This window comes from Urocitellus parryii, chromosome 11 (assembly GCF_045843805.1).
Source record: "Urocitellus parryii isolate mUroPar1 chromosome 11, mUroPar1.hap1, whole genome shotgun sequence".
Classification (NCBI taxonomy): domain Eukaryota; kingdom Metazoa; phylum Chordata; class Mammalia; order Rodentia; family Sciuridae; genus Urocitellus; species Urocitellus parryii.
The window spans coordinates 87,352,356-87,375,682 of NC_135541.1; the positions used below are offsets into that span (position 1 = coordinate 87,352,356).

At 31.4% G+C, this 23,327-nt stretch overlaps 1 protein-coding gene across 3 annotated transcripts; it reads left to right on the forward strand.

Annotated features, from left to right (window-relative positions):
* The first annotated feature begins 42 nt into the window (after positions 1-42).
* Positions 43-22,321, forward strand: Rnpc3 (RNA binding region (RNP1, RRM) containing 3). Of its 3 annotated transcripts, XR_003302646.2 has the most exons (16): positions 43-319; positions 1,470-1,517; positions 4,663-4,781; positions 5,936-6,019; positions 6,515-6,626; positions 7,283-7,351; positions 8,655-8,797; positions 10,986-11,111; positions 12,171-12,322; positions 15,102-15,263; positions 16,331-16,425; positions 16,510-16,568; positions 18,901-19,033; positions 19,604-19,675; positions 20,726-20,928; positions 22,209-22,318. XR_003302646.2 is itself a non-coding variant. In XM_026409172.2 (15 exons), exons 1-14 carry the CDS (start codon positions 128-130, stop codon positions 19,661-19,663), a joined length of 1,554 nt encoding a protein of 517 aa, XP_026264957.1. In that variant the 5' UTR covers positions 43-127; the 3' UTR covers positions 19,664-19,675; positions 20,726-22,321. The 3 variants fall into 3 exon arrangements, 2 of the variants coding, with proteins under 2 accessions (XP_026264957.1, XP_026264956.1); XM_026409172.2 differs by having other exon boundaries at positions 20,726-22,321; XM_026409171.2 differs by lacking the exon at positions 20,726-20,928 and having other exon boundaries at positions 22,209-22,317.
* The last annotated feature ends 1,006 nt before the right edge of the window (positions 22,322-23,327 follow it).

Here is a 23,327-nt window from a genome sequence, read left to right on the forward strand (position 1 = left end):
TGTTTCCTTGTTTCCAGAATCCTTAGCGCGAAGCGGAAAAGATACTCATTTATCTCAGGTTCTGTTGATGCTGCAGTTTTGACGGAGGCTTCTTCCGTGTGTTTCTTGTGCTTTTTCTCCAAGGGAAATGGCGGCCCCCGAGCAGCCAATGCCCATACCGAGAGGATGCCCAAGCTCCACGTCGCTTTCCCCGCCCCGGGGCGACAGAACCCTTCTAGTGAGGCACTTGCCGGCAGAGCTGACCGCGGAGGAAAAAGAGGACTTGCTGAAATACTTCGGGGCGCAGTCGGTGCGCGTTCTGTCAGATAAGGGGCGACTGGTAAGGATGCACTCCGCCGATTCTTCCCGGAAGGCCCTTGAGTAGTGATCCGGAACGTGCCAAAAAGAAAGGAGACCGGGACTAAGAGTGAAGGGGCGCTCTTGTCGTGGGAGAGTCCGGATCTTTCCTCTTACTTTGCGCTAGAAGTGAAGCTTTAATTAGCTCCAGTCTCAGTAATCACATCACTGCGGAAAAGGCAAAAGAGAAAGGCAAAGTAGACAAAATGGGTAAAACAGTATATTAACACGTAAAAATTCCTACGCAGGAATTCATACACTTTTTATTAATATACTACAAGTGTCTTTGATGGTTATTTCTTCACTTCAATATTAGTGGGGACTTTAAGTTTGCAAGATGACCCACAATAAAGCAAGATATCAGTTGTTTTATTTAAGTTTTCTTCTTGGATGATTCTAATGTGCAGCCAAGGTTGAGAATCTGTAAGTTAAAAACCAGTTTTGATCAGTCTTAAGTGTCATGTATGCCAACCAATTCGAATAAAAATGCGCCTTTTGTTCAATTTAAATACATTCAGGTCATCTTGTTTCAGATTAGGCGAAATTAATAAGTGTGATATTAATTACCCAAGCAATTTCTTGTAATAAACATTGACAACTACTTATCCCTAATATGATAATTTGTTTACTTTTGGCTTTTTTGTTTGTTTGTTTTTGGTAATTTAAAAAGTATTTTCAACATGTACTTAAAAGTAGAATTCTTCCATTGAAACTTGTTACAAAAATAAAGCTCAAATGAAACATACATATTGAGAAATGATTTCTGCATTTTGTGAACACTTTTGAATTTTGCCTCAGACTGTATTGATTAAATTATACGATCTCTGGATTTGTTATAAATAGGGGATGAATATATAACATATTTAGAATTTAAGATTTAGATGTTTAAGATTGATTCTCTGTGTATAGTATAGGTTTTTTTAAATTTCTGGTTTATTGGCTGTTTGTATACATAACACATGCTAGGTTGTACACCTTTATATGAAAAAGCTGCATAGCTTTTATTTCTGTCTGACTCAAATAAAGAATGAAAATAGTAATCAGTTAAATAGTCTCAATGTCCCATTCTTTACTGTGGTTTTATAGGAACTGAAATTATATTGCAAGTAATTTGTACATTTACTCTGTTTCAGAAACATACAGCTTTTGCTACATTCTCTAATGAAAAAGCAGCTATAAAGGTATGATTTTTTTCTTTACTATTAAAGTTGTCAGTAATTTTTTTATTCTTAGTTTGGGTACAAAAATGGGAAGTAATATTAAACTCTAGTTTTTAGAAGTGAAAACTGTATTCCAAGAGTATACCCAACAGGATGATTTGGTTGTCAGTTGGCAGATTTTGTCCAGTGCTTAGTTATTGGAACTCAGAAGTGGTAGGCTAACTATAAAATCAACTATATGTGTAATTGAAAATAACAAGTTCTGAAAGAATGTAAAATGGATAACTATCTCTGTAAATGTTACAAGGAAAGATGTGTTAAGTATTAAAAAGTAGAAACCAGGGAATCATTTATGATGGAGCTGACTTTTAAACTAGACCTCTAATGATTAGTTGGATTTTAAGAACAAAAGAAGAAGAGGCTGGCCTTCCACATTTAGGAAACACTTTAAGTAAAACCATGCCATGGAAAGTTTTAAGTGGGAGCTAGGACCTGAGATGGAAAGAGGACTTGAAAAATATTATAGAGTCTATGGGCTGAGGTAGTGGCTCAGTGGTAGAGCATTCGCCTAGCACGTTCGAGGCCTGGCTTTCATCCTTAGCAAACCAAATAGAAAGATGTTTTAGTGGTCAAGGCAAGAATAAATATCTGAAGAAAACAAAGGGCCAATTACATAAACATTTGGTAAAGATTGAGTTTATAGATCTTGTGGCTTAAGGGTTGAGAGAGAGAATAGTCAAGATTTTTGTGGTTGAGAATTTAAATTGGGACCATGCAGCATCTGAGGATCTTCTATAAGAATTTGGAGTAGGAATATGTTTGTAAAGATATGTAAAGAATTCATATATTATCTATTAATTTTGAGAAGTCATTGGGCTACTTCTGTGGAATATTTGGTAAATATTTGGTAAATATTTAAAAATACCATTCTAGAGTTAAGGCAAGGTCAACAATGGAAAATTTCTTCAACTATGTGAATAGTTATGGTAGATATCATGACCCACTGGAAGATGAGCCCAGAGAAAAGACTGGGAGGGAAAAGTTAACTAGAAAAGAAATTTTCATAAATGCAAAAAGAAGAGTGTTAAGAAGACCAGCTCCTGTGATGACACATACTGAGGAATGAACATAGTGTATTAAGGACTTTTTACCATGAAACAATAGAAATTACCCAAATTCTCATCAATAAGGAGAAAGGGATAATTTGAAATGCAGATTGAGCATCCCTGATCTGTAACACTCCAACATCTGAAATTTTCAGCTCCAACACATAGCCACAAAGTGGGAAAGTCTATACTTGACCTTGTAGAACAGGTCACAGTCAAAATGCATACACATTAAAATTATTGTATAAAATTACCTTTAGGCTATATGTAAAAGTTATATCCAAAACAAATGAATTTTATGTTTAGACTTAGGTCCCATCTAAAAGTTATCTCATTATATATTTGCAGATATTCCCCAAATCTGAAAAAATTCCAAAATCTGATTTCTGGTCCTAGGCATTTTAGATAGGTGTACTTAATCTGTGTGGATGGTTCCGGTCATATTTTGGTGATGATTTGAAGAAAGTGAAGGAAGTTAGCTTAAGAAGTATCCGGGAGAAGTGCATTCCAGTCAGAGGAACAGCTAGAACAGAGAGGTCCTAGGGTATAAACATGCCTTTTGTGTTCAAGGAAGCCTCTGTGACAGGAGCAGGACAAATGAAAGGGAGAGCATTGGATTTGAAGTCAGAGAAGTAAGTGTCCTCACTATGGAGTTTATATAAGGAATTTAGATTTTACCCTGAGAAAAATGATTTCCACTAGTATTTTAAGCAAGGTAGTGACATAACTCTGACTTATAGTTAAAAGAATCACATTGGTTGTGTTAACAATAGACTGAAGAAGGGGGAGAGTAGAAATGGGAGAGTTTACTAAAAAGTTATTATAATTTAGTCCCAAGATGATTTTGCTTAGATGATCATTGCTCAGTTGTAGCACTGGAAACACTAAAGCAGTGGTTAGAGTCTGGGTATATTTTGGAGGTAAAAGTAATCAAGATTTCTTAGAGGCTTAAATATAAAATATAGGAAAGAAGTGGCTAGGATAATTCTAAGATTTTTGACCTGATTAACTGGAAGAATGGAATTATTCTTAACTGAAAGAGAAAAGGCTCCAGATAAAGGATATTGAGGTTGGGTGAGTATTAAGTGGTTCAATTTCTGAAATGTTAAATTTAAGATGTTTGACACTTGAGAAGAGATATTCATTATTTGGATATTTGTTCCTGGATTCAGGACAGTTCTGGGCTGAAGTTATAAATTCAGGATTTTCAAGCAGCTGGATTTAGATTTAAAATATGCATAGTTAATTTGTGTGACAGAAAATATGTTGGTGCAGATGATGATAGATAGGGAGTTATGATAGGACTCTGAAATTCTCATCTTGTTTCTTCAGTTACCTCAAAGTAAGGATATAAGGTGCTTTGCTGAGAATGGGAGAGAAAATATTGTAAGGTTAAGGATCAAGGAGGAAGTGTAAAATATTTTGTTCACATGTAACTATGAATTTGTGAATGGGACCATGCAGATTTGTTATATATATATATATATTTGTGCATTGAGATCCTGAGTATTGATTGATAAAATAAATAGCTTCCTAATTATAAGAAGAGTTTGCAGAGGGTTGGAGTTAGCTAGGTTTTTTATTTTGCTCAGATATAGGAAGCAGTACTTTGATAAGTAATAAAGACTTGAACATAGGAAAGTTATGTCCAATTCATTCCATTGTGTTTCCTATGTTCATATATGAATATAGCATAGTCAATCTCCACATCATGTACAATCACAAGAATGGGATCCTAATTAGAATAACATATACTTCATGTATGTATAATACGTCAAAATATACTCTACTGTCATGTATATCTAAAAAGAACAGATAAAAAATTTAAAAATTCGGTTGTTTAACAAATCAATTTTTAAAAAGTAATAAACACTTGATAGATAGCCTGAGATTAGAAATGAACAAGAAATAGCCAAGTAAATAAGTAAATGTTTACAGCCTTAACAACAATAAAACATGTATACAGTTTTTTGTTTGTTTGTTTGTTTTCTTTTTAATGTGATACTTAGCAAATAGTTTTTGGTATAGTAAATTTTTTACTCTTGTTCTTCCAATTGAAGGCATTGACAAGACTTCATCAGCTGAAACTTTTAGGTCATACTTTAGTAGTTGAATTTGCAAAAGAGCAAGATCGCATTCATTCTCCATGTTCCACTTCAAGCACTGAAAAAAAGAAAAGGTACGTAGATTCATTTAGGTTTTCCTACCATTTTAGGTTGGGGAGTGTGCGTGTGTGTTAGCCAGTTGTGTAATTACTTCATTGTTCTCAGACTAGCAAGTAAAATAATTTGAAGCCATAATGATAAATTTCTTCATAAAATCAAGTATAGTAAAACAATATCTAATTTCACTTCTAATTGTGCATTGGGATCCTGAGTAATGATAAAATAAATGTAAAGTGAGATGGAAATGTGGTGAAAGCATTCCACTTTTAGTGGAAAGGAGGTAATTACAGCTCATTTATTTCTTATCCAAAATGGTTGTCACCTGATATTTCAGATTTTTTTTTTAAATATTTGCAGATACATAATGAGTTATCTTAGGGATGAGTTTACTCAACATGAAGTTCATGTGTTTTCATGTATACCTCATATACATAGTCTGAAGAAAACTTTTTGTGATATTAATAGTGTGCCTGTTACATGAGGTTATATATGGAATTTTACACTTCTGGCATGATGTTGGCTCTCAAAAAGTTTCATATTTGAGAGCATTTGGTATTTCAACTTATTTCAGTAATGATACTAAGCTGTCATGAATACGTGTGGCCTTTAAAAATGATGACCAGTATTTGGTTCTCAGTTACGACTCTTTGTTATATAATCTTTACAAATTTGCTTTTACACAAGTGGGTCTCAAAGTAAATCCCTGGACTGACTGAATCATCTAGAAACTTGATTAAAATATCAAATTATACAGAATTCTAGGCCTTAATTCTCAATCTTACTGAATCAGAAACTGAAGGGGGAGGGACAAGGAAGTACAGTGCTAGACATCTGTGAGACTGGACAAAGATATTAAAAAAAAAAAAATGGAGTACCACTTATGTACTATCTAAATTTTAGTTTTCTTTTTGGTCTTTGAGAATTATCATACCAAATTTATAAATTTCCTGTGAAAAGTAAATGAAAACGTGGAATGTCCAATTTTACAATAATGCAAAAGGTTTTCAGTACAATTCTGCTTCTCTTTTCATTGATGCCTGCCTGAGAAATGCTTGAAAGTTTTTGTTTTTTCCATAACTGAATTGTTTTCGTAAGGTCATGTTTGAAAAAAATTATTTTTCTTTTCTGTATGTAATTTTAAGATAAGATCAACTTATGTTCTGTTTAGGTCTGATGACACTGTGGAAGATGATAAAGAAAAGAAAGAATTTGGTTGTTTAACAATAGAAAACGGAATTGCACCAAACCACGGGTTAGCATGTTTTGTTTGTTCTTTTGTTGATTTTCTGGCTTTTGTTGCTCTGTATGTGTGTGTGTACACATTTTACAATAGTGCAAAAAATTTTTCTTATTTGCAATATATATATATATATATTGCAAATAAGACATATATTGCAAATAAGAAAAATTTTTAAATGAATAAATTTAGCATGTCATGTATAATTTTAATACGTTGAATAAACATTTAGAGCTAGGTGCTTGTCACTGAATTCAGTTCAAGAAGCACCTATTAAAGTGTTCAGAACTATATGTAAGCTCTGAAAATGTCTCCTCCTTTTGTGATGCAATCAGAAGGCAAGTTTCTTCTTAAAAGTACTTGTTTGGATCTTTAAGGAACAAGGTAACTAACTTTAAGTGTATCATTTGAACAATTTTTTATATTGTCAGTTTACCTAAAGTGTGTTATTAATATGAAATCATTAAAACATAATAAACACTCAATTTTTTTTATTTTTTATTTTTTTAGGTTGACTTTTCCTCTGAATTCATGCCTCAAGTATATGTACCCGCCACCTTCAAGCACAATCTTAGCAAACATAGTAAATGCTTTAGCAAGTGTACCTAAGTTCTATGTACAGGTATATAAAATAAAACTTATTTTTCTCAAAATACTTATTTGTTTAGCTCAATACTATATTTTCCATGATGATTTTCATACTTATGTATAATAGTATCAATCAGACTAATTCTAGACAGGCAATGATATACAATGCATTCATTAACTACATTGAAAATGGATTCTAATAAAGAGAACCTAATTTGGGAAATGTCATTTCTGGTAATTTTCTGTTATTTTAGAATATACCATTAGTATGGAATTTCCTAAGGAAAGTGTGGGTCCTTCAGCAAGTGCTTGATAATTTCAGCAGTAATAGGATACTTCTTTGAAGTAGAAAATATACGTGTTTTTCATTATTGTACTCTGTTTGATTATCTCAGTAATCAGTAACATTGATAGAGTAACATTAGATTTTACATTATAAGAGCATTACATTCTTATTAGTGGGGATAACTATATTGATAGAAATGACAAAAAAATTTAGGAAGACTAACCTGAGATATATCAGTGCTTTGTTTTTCCTTGTCTTGGGATCATAAAGAGAAGAAGTAGCCTTTCTTTTCACTCAATTAATCAGTAGTGTTTTTACAGAAGGTTTTTAGTACATGAAATACAGGATGTGAGTTGAAACATTATGTTAATACTGTATGATTTTAAATCTTTTGCCACTTTAAGGTACTTCATCTTATGAATAAAATGAATTTGCCTACACCTTTTGGACCAATTACCGCACGACCTCCCATGGTAAGAAACCACTTAGAATTTTCAACTTTCATTTACTGAATGAAATTATTGAGGAGAAATTATACAAGTATTATGTCAACCTCTGATGTATATGAAGATAAGAAATACATATAAAGTAAATGTGATATTAATAATAAAGCTGAGAAGGGAAAGAGGAAAACCAGAATATGAAAGTTTTGTTAATAGAGACCAAAATTTCTTATAGTATTGTTCAATTCTTTAACCTACAATGTTGCATCATTACAACATAACCACAACAATAGAAACATCTAAAAATTCCATTGTTGTGGCTCTGTTGTGTCATTTGAGAAAGACAAAAAAAAAAAAGGTTGCTAATACTATATTAGAATTTACCTGCAAATCTTGTAGTAATTTAGACATTAAGCTATGTCTACTCTTAAAATTATTACAATGTAATACTGTATATATTTATGGATAATAATAATGCAAAATTATTTTGAGTGTTACCATAGAAGAGAATTTGCATTAGGCTTGACTGCTTCTCTGCTACATGTAGTGTTAGCTTTATAATTTTTCTTTGTAGCTTTAGTGCCTACTCAGTGCTTATTACAGGGTTTTTATGATTATGCTAGGGGCTGGGATTGTGACTCAGTTGAAAGTGTTTGCCTGGGGCTGGGGATGTGGCTCAAGCGGTAGCGCGCTTGCCTGGCATGCGTGCGGCCCGGGTTCGATCCTCAGCACCACATACCAACAAAGATGTTGTGTCCGCCGAGAACTAAAAAAAAAAATGAATATTTAAAAAAAAAAAGAAAAAAGAAAGAAAGTGCTTGCCTGGCATGTGTGAGGCCCTGGGTTCGATCCTCAGCACCACATAAAAATAAATAAATAAACAAAATAAAGGTATATTAAAAAAACAAAAAGATTGTGCTAGCAGCTGTTAATGAACAAAATTTACTCTTAACTCTTAATATAGTAAGTTATTTCTTGTTCACGTTGTTTCCATTCCAAAATTAGGATAGAAAGATATTCTATTCTAAGTTATTCAAAAGCCTGAATTGTCTTCACCCTGTGCCTTGTCAGGTTGATGAGGGCATTACCAAATAGTTTGCAGATCAGGAAGGGAAAATTATGTTAGAGTTCTTTTTTCTCCTGTTTTTGGTTACATGGCAAATAATAACTCTAAGAGGGGCTTTCAAAGTTGGTCCAGCTAGAGGCCAAAGAAGACAAAAGAATATTATGAAGTAAAGGGAAATAAGAATCAAGTATTTACATGGAAATTGGTTTGTCTATTCTGTAAACATCACGGATTGCCATAGCATTTTTGTTTTGTTTTTTAAATTAGTATGAAGACTATATGCCATTGCATGCACCTCTCCCACCTACATCTCCTCGGCCACCTGAGGACCCTCCTTTGCCAAATGAGGATGAGGAGTTATCTAGTAAAGAATCAGAATATGAAAGCAGTGATGATGAGGACCGACAGAGGTTAGTAATAAGAATAAATTGTTTAGATTATAAGAAGCATAGAATGCGGGAAAGGCTTTTTTGTTCTTCCTATACTTTGCATATAATTCTTCAGACTTTGGAGTCATTAGAATTTGTTCATAGCCATCACCCCTCTAGCATGTATAGTTTGATAAATTAAGACCTGGGAATAGGTACTAGGACCTAAGGGAATATTGGGGGAGTATTCATAATTTTTTAGATGAGTGATTGTGGATTTATGTTTGTGAATTTGCCTACCTGATATTTTAGCTAGCCCCCAAATCAATAGTTTATAATATACTTTTCAAGTATTTTGTGGATCTGGATGCGCATAGCTTGGTGCAAATTTATTTAAGTCACCTGACATGCAGATATCAAATGAGGTCAAATAAAGTGGCTGTGTTTGTTGGCATTACATCATTATAATGAAGTGCTTGAGATAATGAACTTAGAAAAGGGCTTTATTTATTTAATTATTTACTGGCCTCTCTGGTTGTGGAGGTTCTGGTTGATTGGCCTCATTATTTTAGGCATGCGATGAGGCAGCACATGACACATAGCACAGCAGAACTACTCGCCTTATGGTTAGAAAGAGAGAGATCACAGCTCACAGTACACTTCAAGGGCATGCCCTGGTTGACATCAGGACCTTTCAGTAGGTCTTACCTCCTAAAGATTCCATTACTGCCTAATAGGGCCACCCTGGAAACCAGGCTTTTAAACACAGGGCCTTTGGGGGATATTCAAGATGCAAACTTTGTCAGTGACTCTCTGCCTTCTTGTTTTAGCTCTCATACTATATACAAGTATTCTTTGCATAGTCTGTTCAGTGTCGTATACATAGTCTGTTCAGTGTCGTATTTTTCACATTTTTGAGTTTTTGTTGGTCATTTTGCTGTTTAGAATCGCCGCCTAGTGTTGAAGTGTTACCTTGTATTCATTTCTGCCATTAATTCATCTTTAATTATGAGAGAAAACAAAACTGCATATAGTAATCTGTGTTTCCATGCCTTTCTGACACTCTGTAAAAGAACTTTAAAAAAAAAAGGGAATATTTATTGGTTCATCATATGTTTTTTGAGTATCTAATATATGTGCATGACCTTGATTTAGAGACTTGGTGTACTTCAGGTGAGCAATGTATGTGATTTAAATCACTGGATTTTTCATAAAATTTTTGGTAAGTTGTGTAATTAAGAGAGTTTAAAAATGTACATTGTATGTTTACATTTTTCTCTGGGGGAAAAAATTTAAAACCTATTTTGAGCCATACCTCCTCTCTGTTTTGTTGAGTGTATTTGTTAGTGCTTCCAAATTTTACAAATGAAATTCTGAGAGTTAGAATTGTGACTGGTGGTTTCTGAGCTCCTTCTTTATGGAAAATGCAAAAATGCTTAGGTAAGATATATATATTAGCTATTCATACTCATAATGGAGGAAAGCTATGTACAAGGTATCAATACTACTTCCTGATTTTTACTTGCAGGCTACTCCCACCCCCACCCCCTACCCCAGGGCTGGGGACTGAACTCAGGGCCTTGCATGTGCTAGGCAAGTGCTCTGCCACTGAGCTAAATCCCCAACTCTGCAAGCTACTTTGAGTGAAGTATTTGAAAACTGTTCTTAGGTAGCTTGTTACCTTACCTTGCTTATATAATGATTCATTTGCAGCATTTATTCATATGATGCTTTTCAGTGGAATTCTTTTTGATCTATGGTCTGTTTGAATATGAATCAAAATAGTTTTACTCTCTTGGTAAAGTCTTTTGAATATCTGTCAAGAAAATATCAATAAAATTACATAAATTGTATTAAGGTATCAGTTCTTTTGTTTGGTATAAGTCCACCATTTTATTTGGACAACTAATAATGTTTATAATGAAAAGTATTTTTAAGATAATTTGATAAATTTTAAGTAAATTCTTAATTCTTTCAAAGAAAGTTAGAGTATAAGCTCCGTCAAATCTTTCAAAGAAAGTTAGAATTTAAGCTCTGTCAAATTTTTTATCCCTTTATTTATGTCTTAGAATTTCTTATCCCATGTAAATATATTCCATATTAGATAAGTGAATTGTGTTATAATTTATTTTTATACATCCAAATTCAAATTTAAGCTTAACACCAACAGTATTGAATAATTATGCTTCTAGATAAGGATCTTGTTTACACTCCCTCTTTTCCAACATAGAATGACCAAACTAATGGAACTAGCAAATTTTCAGCCCAAAAGACCAAAGATGGTAAAGCAGCGCCATGTGAGAAAAAAGCGAAAAATAAAGGATATGTTGAATACACCCTCATCTTCTTCACACAGGTAGTTTTATATAGAACTATAAAAGTGAATGCTGTCCATATGTACTTTGTTTACTTGCTTAACTCACAGTGTTCCTCAATGTAGGTTTTGTTTAATACACATTTACTTGGTTCACCATTGGCTTCCTGTTTACCACATTCACAACTATTCATAATTTTCTCACAATTTACCATTGTTTAATAATACTGAGTAGCCCTGGTCTCAGAATTTTCCACCTTTCATTTTATAACATCACGTTCTCTTTTTGTCTTTTCTATTTAGTATCTCAATATTAATTGAAATTTTAACTTCATTTAGTTTTTCTATTAGATATATTTGTCTTGTAATTAACTTTATAAATTAAGAGGGGAGTTTTAAAATTTTTTTTTATTTTTAAAGGAATATATTTTTAATCACTTATTTCAATTCAAGTAGAAATAATATGATATATAATTTGATGCCCACCTGACTTGACACTGATATTCCATACTTTTAATCTCTATAGCAGTACTGAACAACAGAAACAAGATGAGCCACATTAAACTTTCCAGTAGCCACATTAAAACAGTAAAAAGAAGCAGATGAAATTAATGTTGATAATATAACTATGTAACATGTATACCCAAAATATTATTTAAGCCTAACTATTTGTTTTTCATAAAGAATCAGCAGCCACTTATAGCTGTTATTTACTTTGTTAACACAGTGCTGCTGCATACTGTATAAAATATAGTGCATTAAAAATTTATACATTAGTATAAATTTAACTTTTTTGAGTATATTAGTAAATACCATGGTATATAAAATCAGTAGTCAAGTAATTCAAGTACTGCCCTTCATTTACCTGGTAACTTTATGCAAATTATTAGCATCTTTTAACCTCAGTCTCCTCATCTGTAAAGTAGAAATTTAGTAATACATTAGTGCATATCTTAGAGTTTACTGAAGTATTTAAAACACTTTATGCAGTGCTTATAAGTGTATTGAATGTTTTATCAAACTGTTACTTTTAAATTGAGAGTGAGATAATATTCTCAGGATTTGCAATTACAAATTCATGCTGTGGTTATTTTTAAATAGCAATGTACATCCTGTGCTGTTACCTTCGGATGTATTTGACCAACCACAACCTGTAGGTAATAAAAGAATTGAATTCCACATATCCACGGACCTGCCAGCTGCATTGAAGAAAGATTTAGAGAAAGAACAGAATTGTGAAGAAAAAAATTCTGGTAAGAATATTTGAGTTCTTTCACGTGATAAAGTCAGTCTTATTGCACTAGAATTAAGTTTCATATATAATATTTGTCTGTTTTCATATTTGTCAGTTTTATTTAAAATATGTGATTAGGCTTCCTTAATATCATGAAATAATATACTTTTTCAACTGTTTTATATACATAAAACTTAGTTTGCAAGGTTGTCACTATTACTTTTTTGCTAGTAATGACATCTAGAGTGAAATTTATGTTTTCTGGCTGGTATATACACTAATAATACAAGAGTTTTGTGTTGTCTTAACTTCTCCTTGCTTGTTTAATGTGATGTTCTATGGTTTTATTAGTGTCATTGTATTATTAGGAAACAATGTAGCTATCCTGTGAGTTGTAGATTTTACACATGTATCTATATTTGTGTGTGTGTGTGTGTGTGTGTGTGTGTGTGTGTGTGACAGAGAGAGAGAGAGAGAGAGAGAGAAAGGGAGAGAGAGAGAATATGCATGTATTTTTTTTTTAAATCCAAAACTTTTGGAGGATTGTTTACCAGATACTATTTTTACATTTAAATTTAGCATATTAAAAATTACAGGTTTTTTTCCAGCTTTTTTAGACATTAATTTTTTATTAACAGTGTCATTTCTTTGTACCTTAAATCTTTATATTTCCAAAATCATACAAGCTTATTAGAAATTGATTCAGGATAGAAACATAAAGTAAATTTTTTTAAAAAAATTATCATTCCCAAACCCTACTATCCTCTGTTCTACTATGCAGAGGTAACCAATGTTTTTGTTTCTGCATTCTTCAAGACTTTATCTTGTGTGTTAGCTTTGTGTTGCTAACACAACATCAGAGATCATCAATTTAAAGGAAAGGTTTATTTTGGCTCACAGTTTAGGAAGTTTCAGTCCATAGTTAATAGACTCATTGCTTTGGGGACTATGGTGAGGCAGTAAATGGTATTTGTAACACATGGCAAAGGAAGCCGCTCATCTCACAACAGCCAAGAAGCAAAAAGAAAGAAAGTGTCATAGACCAGTGTTCCATAAGTCCTGTCAAGAGCAAGCCCCTGGTGATGAGACTACTTCCCACTAGACCCCAATCCTTACGTTTCCACCATCTCCTAATATTGCCATGGGCCAATCAAGCCTTTATCACATAGTCTTTTAGGATCAGTGTAGATCCAAACTATAGCAGCCAGTACATGTAAACACATTTTTCTTTTATTCTTGTTTTTGAACATGAACATGAATAAAATATGCACATCATATTTTACAGTGTTCATCTTTCACTCAGTGACTTATTGAAAGTTTGTTATATAGCAGACTCTGGACAAAGACATTTTCTCTTGTGTTTTAGAATTTACAGTCTAGCAGAGATAACTTACTATATCAGAGCATAAAAATATGTACCATACTTTTTAATGGCTGTGTAATAGAACATAGTATAGTAATATCAGTCATTATTTAATTATACAATATTATGAGTTTTTTAATCTTTACTGTTATAGAAAACACTAAAATATACATCTTTTTTACGTATATATTTGAATACTTTTGTGACTATGGGGTAGAATTCTAGTAGGTATTAGAGAGACATAGTGAGTGAAAATCTCTAGTGAATTTTAATTCCTGTCTGATGGTTAGTGTTGATTTTTTTGGGTAGCTTCATTTTTGTTGTTTTCAATATTTTTATTTTTTTGTTTTGTAAGTTCATCTTATTAAGTCACTCATTAACACAAAAATTTATTAATCTGTTTTTTCTTTACTAGGATATGAAAATTGTACATATTTATGTGGTATAATTTTCTTAGGTTTAATTTGCTCAAAGACTTATACATGTACAAAAAGGGAACGGTCATTCTACATCATTGGCAAAGCAGTAAAATTAATAGTAAAAGCATTTTAGAGGTTTTAGGTTTTCTTTTTTAGGTAGTATTAACTAGAATGTTTCTAGTGAATGTTTAACCCTGTCTTTCTAAACATTTTTCCGCTATGCCAGATTAATTATTGTTGATGCTAAAATTCATATTTTATTAATGAAATCCAGTATGTTGATAACTAAAGTAAAAAGTTTATAGTATTTTTTAATTTCTTTAATTCGAATGAGTAATTTTTAAATTTGGGTTTCTTCTTAAAGAATCAAGATTATAATTATCTTTTTTTCTTTGTAGTGTGGGGAGGTTAATGGAAGGACATACCTGTTATGGTGTTTATTTCAGCATAGTTTACTTATCCTAATCTTATAATTGTTGAAAAGATTGAGGTTGTTTCACAATGTTCTGATGTAACACAATCTTCATAACTATTATATAACACTGAATGACTATCTTAGCAGAATTATGTAATTTATTTAATTGCAAATTTCTTTTTGTTCCTACAGTTATTAATATTTCACACTGTCTACCCAGTGAACGTTTCATCAGATGCCCCTTTGGCACCTCAGACTGAATACGTTGAAACTAAATTTATTTTTTCCTCTTTGCAGAACCTCTATGTAGCAACACAAAGCAATAGTTTAGCTGCTTAGCTCTTGTCTATGGGTGTTTTCATGTTACAATAACAAAATTAAATAGTCATGATAGAAACCATATGACCTACAAAGCCTAAAATATTTACTATTTGGACCTTTACAGGACATATTTTCCTATGTCTATTCTAGAACATTGAGAAACACCAAAAAAATTCAGTGATGCCAAAAATATTTGTTAAATTAAAATAGGGAACAGAAACTTGAAAACTATATTGAAAAGAGAAATAGTTAATGGCTAATATTAATGTTGAACTCTTAGAATTACCTGCTACTGAAGTTGATGCATCCAGTATAGGATTTGGGAAAATCTTCCCCAAACCTAATCTGAACATTACAGAAGAAACTAAAGAAGACTCTGATGAAATGCCCTCAGAATGCATTTCTAGAAGGGAGTTGGAAAAGGGCAGAATTTCCAAAGAAGGTAATATTATGAAATAAACCAGTTTATATTCCATTTCACAGTTCTTTAACTACATAGAAACAAAACAAGTCCATTTATATCAAGAAACATAACTTAAAGCATAAACATCAATTTTTATCTGATTAATGTTTGTTATCTCTTTTGGGTTTTAAACCCCATACTTCATAGGTAAATTTCCTTTTCATACTGTTTCCTGCTTATATTCATTTGGGAAAAATATTTCTTTTCATTCCTAAAACTTTTTTATATGGCATGTAAAATAAATAATTATATCCACAAGTCTGGAGTTATGTGTTACAAATATAGAACTGTTAATTGATAATTTATTTTTCTCTGTTGTGGATTTAACACACTATATCTGAGATGCATACAAAGCAACTCTAAAACAATGTTGATGATTCAAAATGCATATTTTAGAATTTTATATTCTCACATAATAGTTTTTCACTTTTAAAAGATTTTTTACTGTTTAGTTCATTTCAGAAAAATATAAGGTTTTTGGACTATTCGTAACATGTAATTTTTTTTCCACAATAATGAGAGATAGACTTCCAGCTAGCATTTTTGCATGTAACTTCTAGTTATGAAGAACAGATTGCTTAGTGAACTTGGGAAACTATAAAGGGAACCTGAAATACATTTGTCTGAAATACACGATTGTTATTTTGGAGTACTTCATAATTATTGTTGAATATGGAAGTGGCTTGTGGTTTGGAAAATTTATTTTAATCAAAATGTTATACAAACAATATCAGATATGCTTTGCTCTTTAATAAAGTAACTCATCTTAGGACCTTTAATAGTAAATATTTTATTAAACAGATTTTAGTATTTATAGATGTCAGAGATTTTTCAAAACAATACTTAAATTTTTTCCTTATAATCATTTCAGATTTTTAATTTGTATTGTATACCCATCAGTAATATTGTTACTAATATCTATGGCTTTAACATTTTCATAAAGCCTATTTTACCTGTTTAATAGCTATTTGCATGTTTTAAGTTTCTTTGAAAAATTGGTAAAAAAGATTTTAATTTTATATCTTTTGTTTTGTCTTGTCTTTAAGAAATGGAAACACTTTCAGTTTTCAGAAGTTATGAACCTGGCGAACCAAACTGTAGAATATATGTAAAGAATTTAGCTAAACATGTTCAGGAAAAGGTAAGTTGAACTTACAAATCGACTTTGTTATTTTACATTTTCCCCGCTGGCTTCCTTATTTATTCTTTCTTATTGAATTTCCAGGATCTTAAATTTATTTTTGGGCGCTTTGTTGACTTTTCATCAGAGACACAACGAATCATGTAAGTAGCAATCATATAACCTCAAGTTATGTTTTGATTTTTCTCTGTTGTGAATTTAACACTTTTTGTTATGCCACCATTTTCCTTTTAAAGATAAAGATTTAGAATAGGAATTGACAAACTTCTTTAAATGGACATCTAGAATAGGAATTGACAAACTTCTTTAAATGGACAAACAGGAAAAAATACAATGTTTTTATTTTATTGCAGGCCATGTTGTCTGTAGCTAATCATTTTTGTAGTCCTAGCTTCAAAATAGCTGTAATACATAAACAAATATTTATGGCTTTATTCATGTATTTCTTTACTTATAGGAATGGACTTTTGGTAAATTCTGCTCCTGTACCCTGCTCTAAAGCACAGGTGCTCAGGCTTTAATATACCGCATAATAATCACCTGAAGATTGTGGTGAAGCAGTTTCTTGGACCCATCTCCATAGAGTCTGGTTTTCTAGAGTGTAATAAGACTCAGGAGTTTGCATTTCTCAAAAGCTTTTGGGTGATATGAAGCTACTGGTCCAAAGAGGACACTTTGAAAAATATTATTTTAGTGGTTTATCCAAGAATATACAGTAACCAGGAAAGTTTTTTAAAAATTTGTACTCTGGCAAGAAAGTTCTCATCTTTTAATTGAACTGTATTAGTCAAAGCTAGCAATTCTGTGAAATAGAAGAAAGGGATGTGATTCATTATTGCTATAAAGCTAATATTTGAAGTTATAATTTCATTTTTTAAAATTTTGTACTAGTTAATTTCAAAGTAAAGATTCTTTGTCATATAAATAAAAAGTAGAATGAAGTAGAAGATGAGAAATATTTGAATGGAGTTAAAATAACAAGTTAGTTTTGTTTTAACTTTCAGTCAAAAAAGTACTTTTTAATTCTTATCTGACCTGCTTGTCTTTTTCGATAGATATACAGGGATAGGACCACATCTTAACATTCTCCATCTGTATTCATTAGTGGCAGATGTCTCATCAGGATATCAAGTTTATTTTTCTGGCCATGCAAAATGCTGTTCTTTTTTGTTGCCAATAGGACGTGATTGTACAGGGGGAAAAAATTATGTATGCATTCATATAAGTACGTTTGTGTATATATGTAAACGTTATTTTCAGTGCTGTCTATAATAAGAATTTGAACTGAAAATATATTTCTATGTTGAGAAAACTGTAGGTAGCAAAATAGTATATTGTTTCCCATGAGACTGACCATGTGATTAAAAAAGGTCAGTGCATTTTTTTTTAATTAATACCTTTACATGTTAGTATTCTTTTCCCATCCAGTACACCATATCTTAGTGGAAAATTATACTCTCATTTATCTAAGTAGTTTTGGAGTATAGATTTCTCTCAGAAATGTTGAAAAATGAGTATGCTGTAGAATGATAGAACACTGTACTAGGAATAGACTCTGTGAATTAAGCCATCTACTTTTCAGAGTCTTCTCTCTAGGTATCACTTTAAAATGATAGTTTTGACTAGAAAATAAGCAAGGTCTTTTTCTATCCTGATACTATAATTTCTTCCCTTTTTTTTCCTCTTAATCTTTTTAGTTATTAGGATCTATTTTGCTATAATTGTACAAGCATGGAATATATCTTATTATGATTAGGACCCCATTCTTATGGATGTACACCATAGTGAGATTCACTATGGTATGTTCGTATATATACATAAGAAAATTATTTCAGATTTATTTCACAGTCTTCCCTTTTCTTGCATGCCCTCCTTTCCCTTCATTTCACTTCATCTAATCTACTGAATATCTATTCTTCCCCTCTCCCCGCATTATAATTTCTTGTAGTAATAATAATAATAAAATAAATTACTCAGTTGCTTATATTTGGTTCCTATTAATCTTCTATCCTTGGTCGTATGGTTTATTTTTTGTTTATTTGTTGTTGTCACTTTGAGCAGAAAGTATTGAATTGATTGCAAGAAACTTTTTGAAAATAGGGATATATGTGGCAAACCTAAGTAATAGAAACATACCTAGCATGGACAGGACTCTGAGTTTAATCTCCAAAACAATAACAACCAAAAACTGTGTGTGCTTTTACTGTTACTTTATAACTTTTAAATAACATAAATATATGTGTAAGAGTTAAAATAGAGATTCACACATCATGAAATTTGTATTACCTACTTGTAGAAAAATAGAATACAAAATAGAATTTTAGAAAGCCTGACTAACTAATGTGTTAATCAGAGAGTATAGTCATTTTTATTTTGAAATAGCAACTTTTGAATTGTTGACCACATTCTTATTCATCGCATCAAAATCATTTTACATTCTTTGAAACAAAACTACTTTTCTTACTTGACTTCTAGGTTTGATATACGCCTGATGAAAGAAGGTCGCATGAAAGGACAAGCTTTCATTGGACTTCCAAATGAAAAAGCAGCAGCAAAAGCCTTAAAGGAAGCAAATGGATATGTTCTTTTTGGAAAACCCATGGTGGTTGTATCCTTTAAATCAATCTATTTCAAAACTATGTAATTTTGGGGAAAAGGGTATAACTGAAATTAATTCTCATGTTACCCTTTAAAAAGCTCATCTGGCATTCTACCTTGAAATATGCAGTTACAGTTAAACTTTTCTTAGCTGAATCAGGTGATGATTTTATTTAGACTTTTATTAGAAAATAAGGTAACTTAAGCATGAGGTTATTAAATTTTAGCCAAGTTTACTTAATATTTCACTTACAACAGCTCAAAAGTACATTTTCTTACTAAGCCTTACAAAGGGTATCTGGAAATACATTTGGAGTCACAAAAACATTATTCATTATACCGTTATTATTCTCTCGTATTATTATTCATATTTTTGCTTGATAATTTTAATATCCAGATTATATCATTGGTTAATCATCTTTTAGTCATTAATGTATAAAGGTAGAAAGTTCAGATATAAAAACTAATGATATAAAAACTAAAGGAAAGGCTAATTTTTATTCCCCTCCCCCCACAATGATTATGTAGAAAAAAAATTACTTTCATTTTTGTGAAGGAAACCTTAATTTTAAAATATTAGCAGTTTGCTCGATCTGCTAGACCCAAACAAGATGCGAAAGAAGGGAAAAGAAAGTGTTAAATATTAACAAAGGTAAGTGTGGAGAAAATATAAAAAGACAAGACTTTCTATACAAGCAAAATTAAAGAAGTATAAAAGCCTGATAGAATAATAATTATGATACCTCTTAAGAATTTTAAGGAAATTTCTGTGTATACAGTTGATTCCAGAAAACGTCAGAATTATTGACTGCAGAATAAAGTTCATTTGTATGTAAAAATTAAGTTTGGAGAAAGAATTTTATAAAGTATATGTCTATAAATATTTATTTATAAAGAAGTGGGTTTTAACCTTTAAAATGTTAAATCCGTTAGAGAGCTTGGTAAAACAGTCTGCTAGGCTTCTCCCTCCCTACCAAGAATTTCTCATTCAGGAAAACTGATGTGGGTGACAAGTCATCCTAGTTTTCCTGTGACTGAGGGATTTCTCAGTGTACACTACCTTCGGTGCTAAAAAGATCCGGCATGCCAGAACAAGTTGGTTACTCTGTGTGGCACCTGGTAATTTGTATAGCGTGTTCCCTCATAATAAGGCAGCTTGGTCCAGAGCCCACACTTAGAAACTGACAGGAAACAGTTAAAGAAAGATTTTCCAACTCTTAAAATTCTGCAGTGCTGAGAATATACAATTAATTATTAATATAAAATGTTAAAAAAAATTTGTGGAATTAAATTTTTTTTCCTCTGGATCAAGCAATTTTAATGTTATGATTAGAAATAATAAATTAGGCATTATATATTCTAAAGTTTGTTACTTAAGAAATAAGCAGAAGTAAATTACTTTCCTTTTTTAAAAAAAGAAATTTCTCCTTTTTTAAACTGGAAGGACATGAAATAAATTGGTCAAAATTACTGTTGTCTAGCTGAAAAAATGCTAAATAAGAAAATTTTGCAATGTTTAGTCTCTCTGAGATGCCTTGGATATTTGAATTTTGTTTCAAAGTATCTATACTATTGTAACCAGACGTCAAGTATCTTAGGGGAAAAATTGAATAATTTCAGTATGTTTTAAAGTCATTTATTTGTAAATCTAATGCTGAAAAAATAAGAAAAAATTAAACTGCATTCTGCTGTTCTTCTTTAGAAGCATTCCTGCGTAAATACTGCTGTAATACTGTCATGCAAAGTGTATCCTTTCTTGTTGTATCCTTTTTGGGGCAGTGTTTTTTGGTTTTTTCCTAGAGATATTTTTTCACTTTCCTATCCACTGATCCAGATTAAGTAGTGATTTTTCTATACTTTTATTCAAGTGAACTATTTCTAAAAGTATTTCTATAGCTTGAACAGGTTTGTTGTTGAATTTTCTGTGCTTTCATTTATGTTGTATAGTTTTGCCAAGGAAAGTTAGTGAATCAGGTCAACTTAGAGAATGATGCATTTGTTTAAACAGAGAATGTGGTCTTTCTTCTATTTATGTATTTCCTAAATCTAATTCAGTAACATGTTTTTTATTTTATGATACACCTGGTTTAGGTGTTCTGTATAACATGCTCTCCAATTTGAATGGGAATTTTTTTAATGTACATATATTGAAATAACTGGATTTCTGTATAAATGCCAAATAAGAATAGCACACCTCACATATGAAGTCTTCATTTTGAAATCTTTTTTGACAGAGATAGCAGTAGAAGTTTCTTCTCCCTGTTTCTTTTCCTAAACAAACAAAAAATAATAATAATAAGGAAAGAGAAAAAAACATAATGTTGACTTAGGGTAGTTCAGTAAGTGAAAAGAAATGAACCTGGTAGAAATATAAGAACAGAGATTTCCAGACCAGTTGGTGTCCAAAATCCACTGGAACACAGTGGTTCTCAAATTTGGCTGCACATTGGAACACCGTGGGAACGTTAAAAAAAATTATATATATATGACTTTAAAAGGGGGGAAAAATAACCTTAAATATATATTGATATCTAGTTCCTTCCCTCCCACAGAGTTTAGATTTAATTGGTTTGGGGCATACCATGGATGTTGAAATTTTTCAAGCCTTTCTAATGTGCAGTCAAGGTAGAAAGCCACCAAAGAAGGCTTTTTATGCATAAAGATTCCTAGACTGTGTGAAACAACACTGATGAATTAGAACCTCGAGAATGAGGTCCAATAACCAAATTTGAAAAGGTTTCCTTAGTAATTTTAAGGACTGTCCTATTGGGATACTACTTTATTAGAGTAAATGGTTGGCCACCTATAACTAACTTTGTCATCAAACCTTTTATAAACAGGAAAATAAAGGGGTAGAATCTCTGCATCTCTTTGTGGGAAACTTTGCTATTATGCATACTATGAAAACTACTCAAAATTTTGTTAAGAACCATTATAACCCTAAGAGTTCAAAAAGTTCATAGATAACTGAAATTACAATTTTTTTGATATGCACAATTAAAATGTTTTGTTTTCTAATGTTATAAATCAGTTTCTGCGAAACATGTTTATTTGCATAAAATTTTGTTGTACTGACATGATTCACTAATTTTCTAAGTAAAAATGTTTTAGCTTTTAGTTATTTTTGAACTAATAGATTATTTTATAATCATGATTATTTTTAATGTGCTTTTCTGATATTTTAGGTTCCTTTTGAATTCCATATCTTTCAAGTGCTTTCCAACTTTGATGAGAAGAAATTGACCATCTGGCTATGGAACTGTGCGTAACAGCTTTGAAAGTATATTTAAAAATTAAATCTATATGTGTTTAGATCAGATTATTGAAGATATATAATGTGTTTTAATGATTTCTCTCATATATAATAAATTATTTTCTTTCCAATAAAATACTGCTTGTATTTTTAATTATATTAGTTTATATATCTAGAAAAGTATAAGTCATATGAATTTCTTACTAAGATAATTTAATAGTACATTTTAAGTATTCTTTTATGATTATATATATTACCATTTTCATTCTTAACTTGATACAGTGCACTTTTTCTACAATAATCTTATTTATTATAATTATTCTAGTAGGTTTCTTTGGTAGTGGGAAATTTGTTCCAGTTTAGGGATTTTGTACCCTTGTCTTAAGTTGAGATTTCATTTTTATACCCCTGAATCTCTTAGCTACTAGAACATCATTCACCTGTGAAAATGTTTCCCATATGGATTTATTCTATTCCCCTTAGTAAAATTAGTTCCAGGGATATATAAGTGGGAAAATTTGATTTCTGTTTTTTAAAGTTTACTTGTTCTAATTATAGTCTGTGAGTATGTGATAACACCTTCACATTAGAGTCACTGCCAACAGATCTTCTGTAAAATTGTAAAAAACAGATAATATAATAGCAGTAGAGAAGAAGACATTATAGTTTGGTAGATAGTACAAACATGAAAGTTTTGTTTTTTCTCAGTAAAATAGGAAATGACATTATAGAGAACAGGGAGAGAGTCATGAATAAGTGAGGAAAGGAAGAAGGTGTTTAAAATAACAAGGAAAATGGAAGGATAAATATACTCTTGGGATGACTGGCTAGGTAGTACCTAAAATAATTAACTGTCTCTGGTTGTTAATTTAAGTGAGATTAGTCAATATGTTTTGAGTTTTTCTCCAGTTAAGTTCTGCATGGATGCCATCACTGTGCATAGGCTCAGAGTTGAATTTGATGAAAATTGAGATTTTTAAAGGTAAATATGACAAATTTGGAAGAAAGCAAAAGTATTGATATTCAAGAGATTGATTATAATGAGTCACAA

Bases quoted from the DNA above. Each gene is read 5' to 3' on its own strand.
- Rnpc3 (XM_026409172.2), top strand. From the start codon at position 128: ATGGCGGCCCCCGAGCAGCCAATGCCCATACCGAGAGGATGCCCAAGC. The intron at 320-1,469 runs GTAAGGATGCAC...ACTCTGTTTCAG, and splicing joins TGTCAGATAAGGGGCGACTG to AAACATACAGCTTTTGCTAC. The intron at 1,518-4,662 runs GTATGATTTTTT...TTCCAATTGAAG, and splicing joins ATGAAAAAGCAGCTATAAAG to GCATTGACAAGACTTCATCA.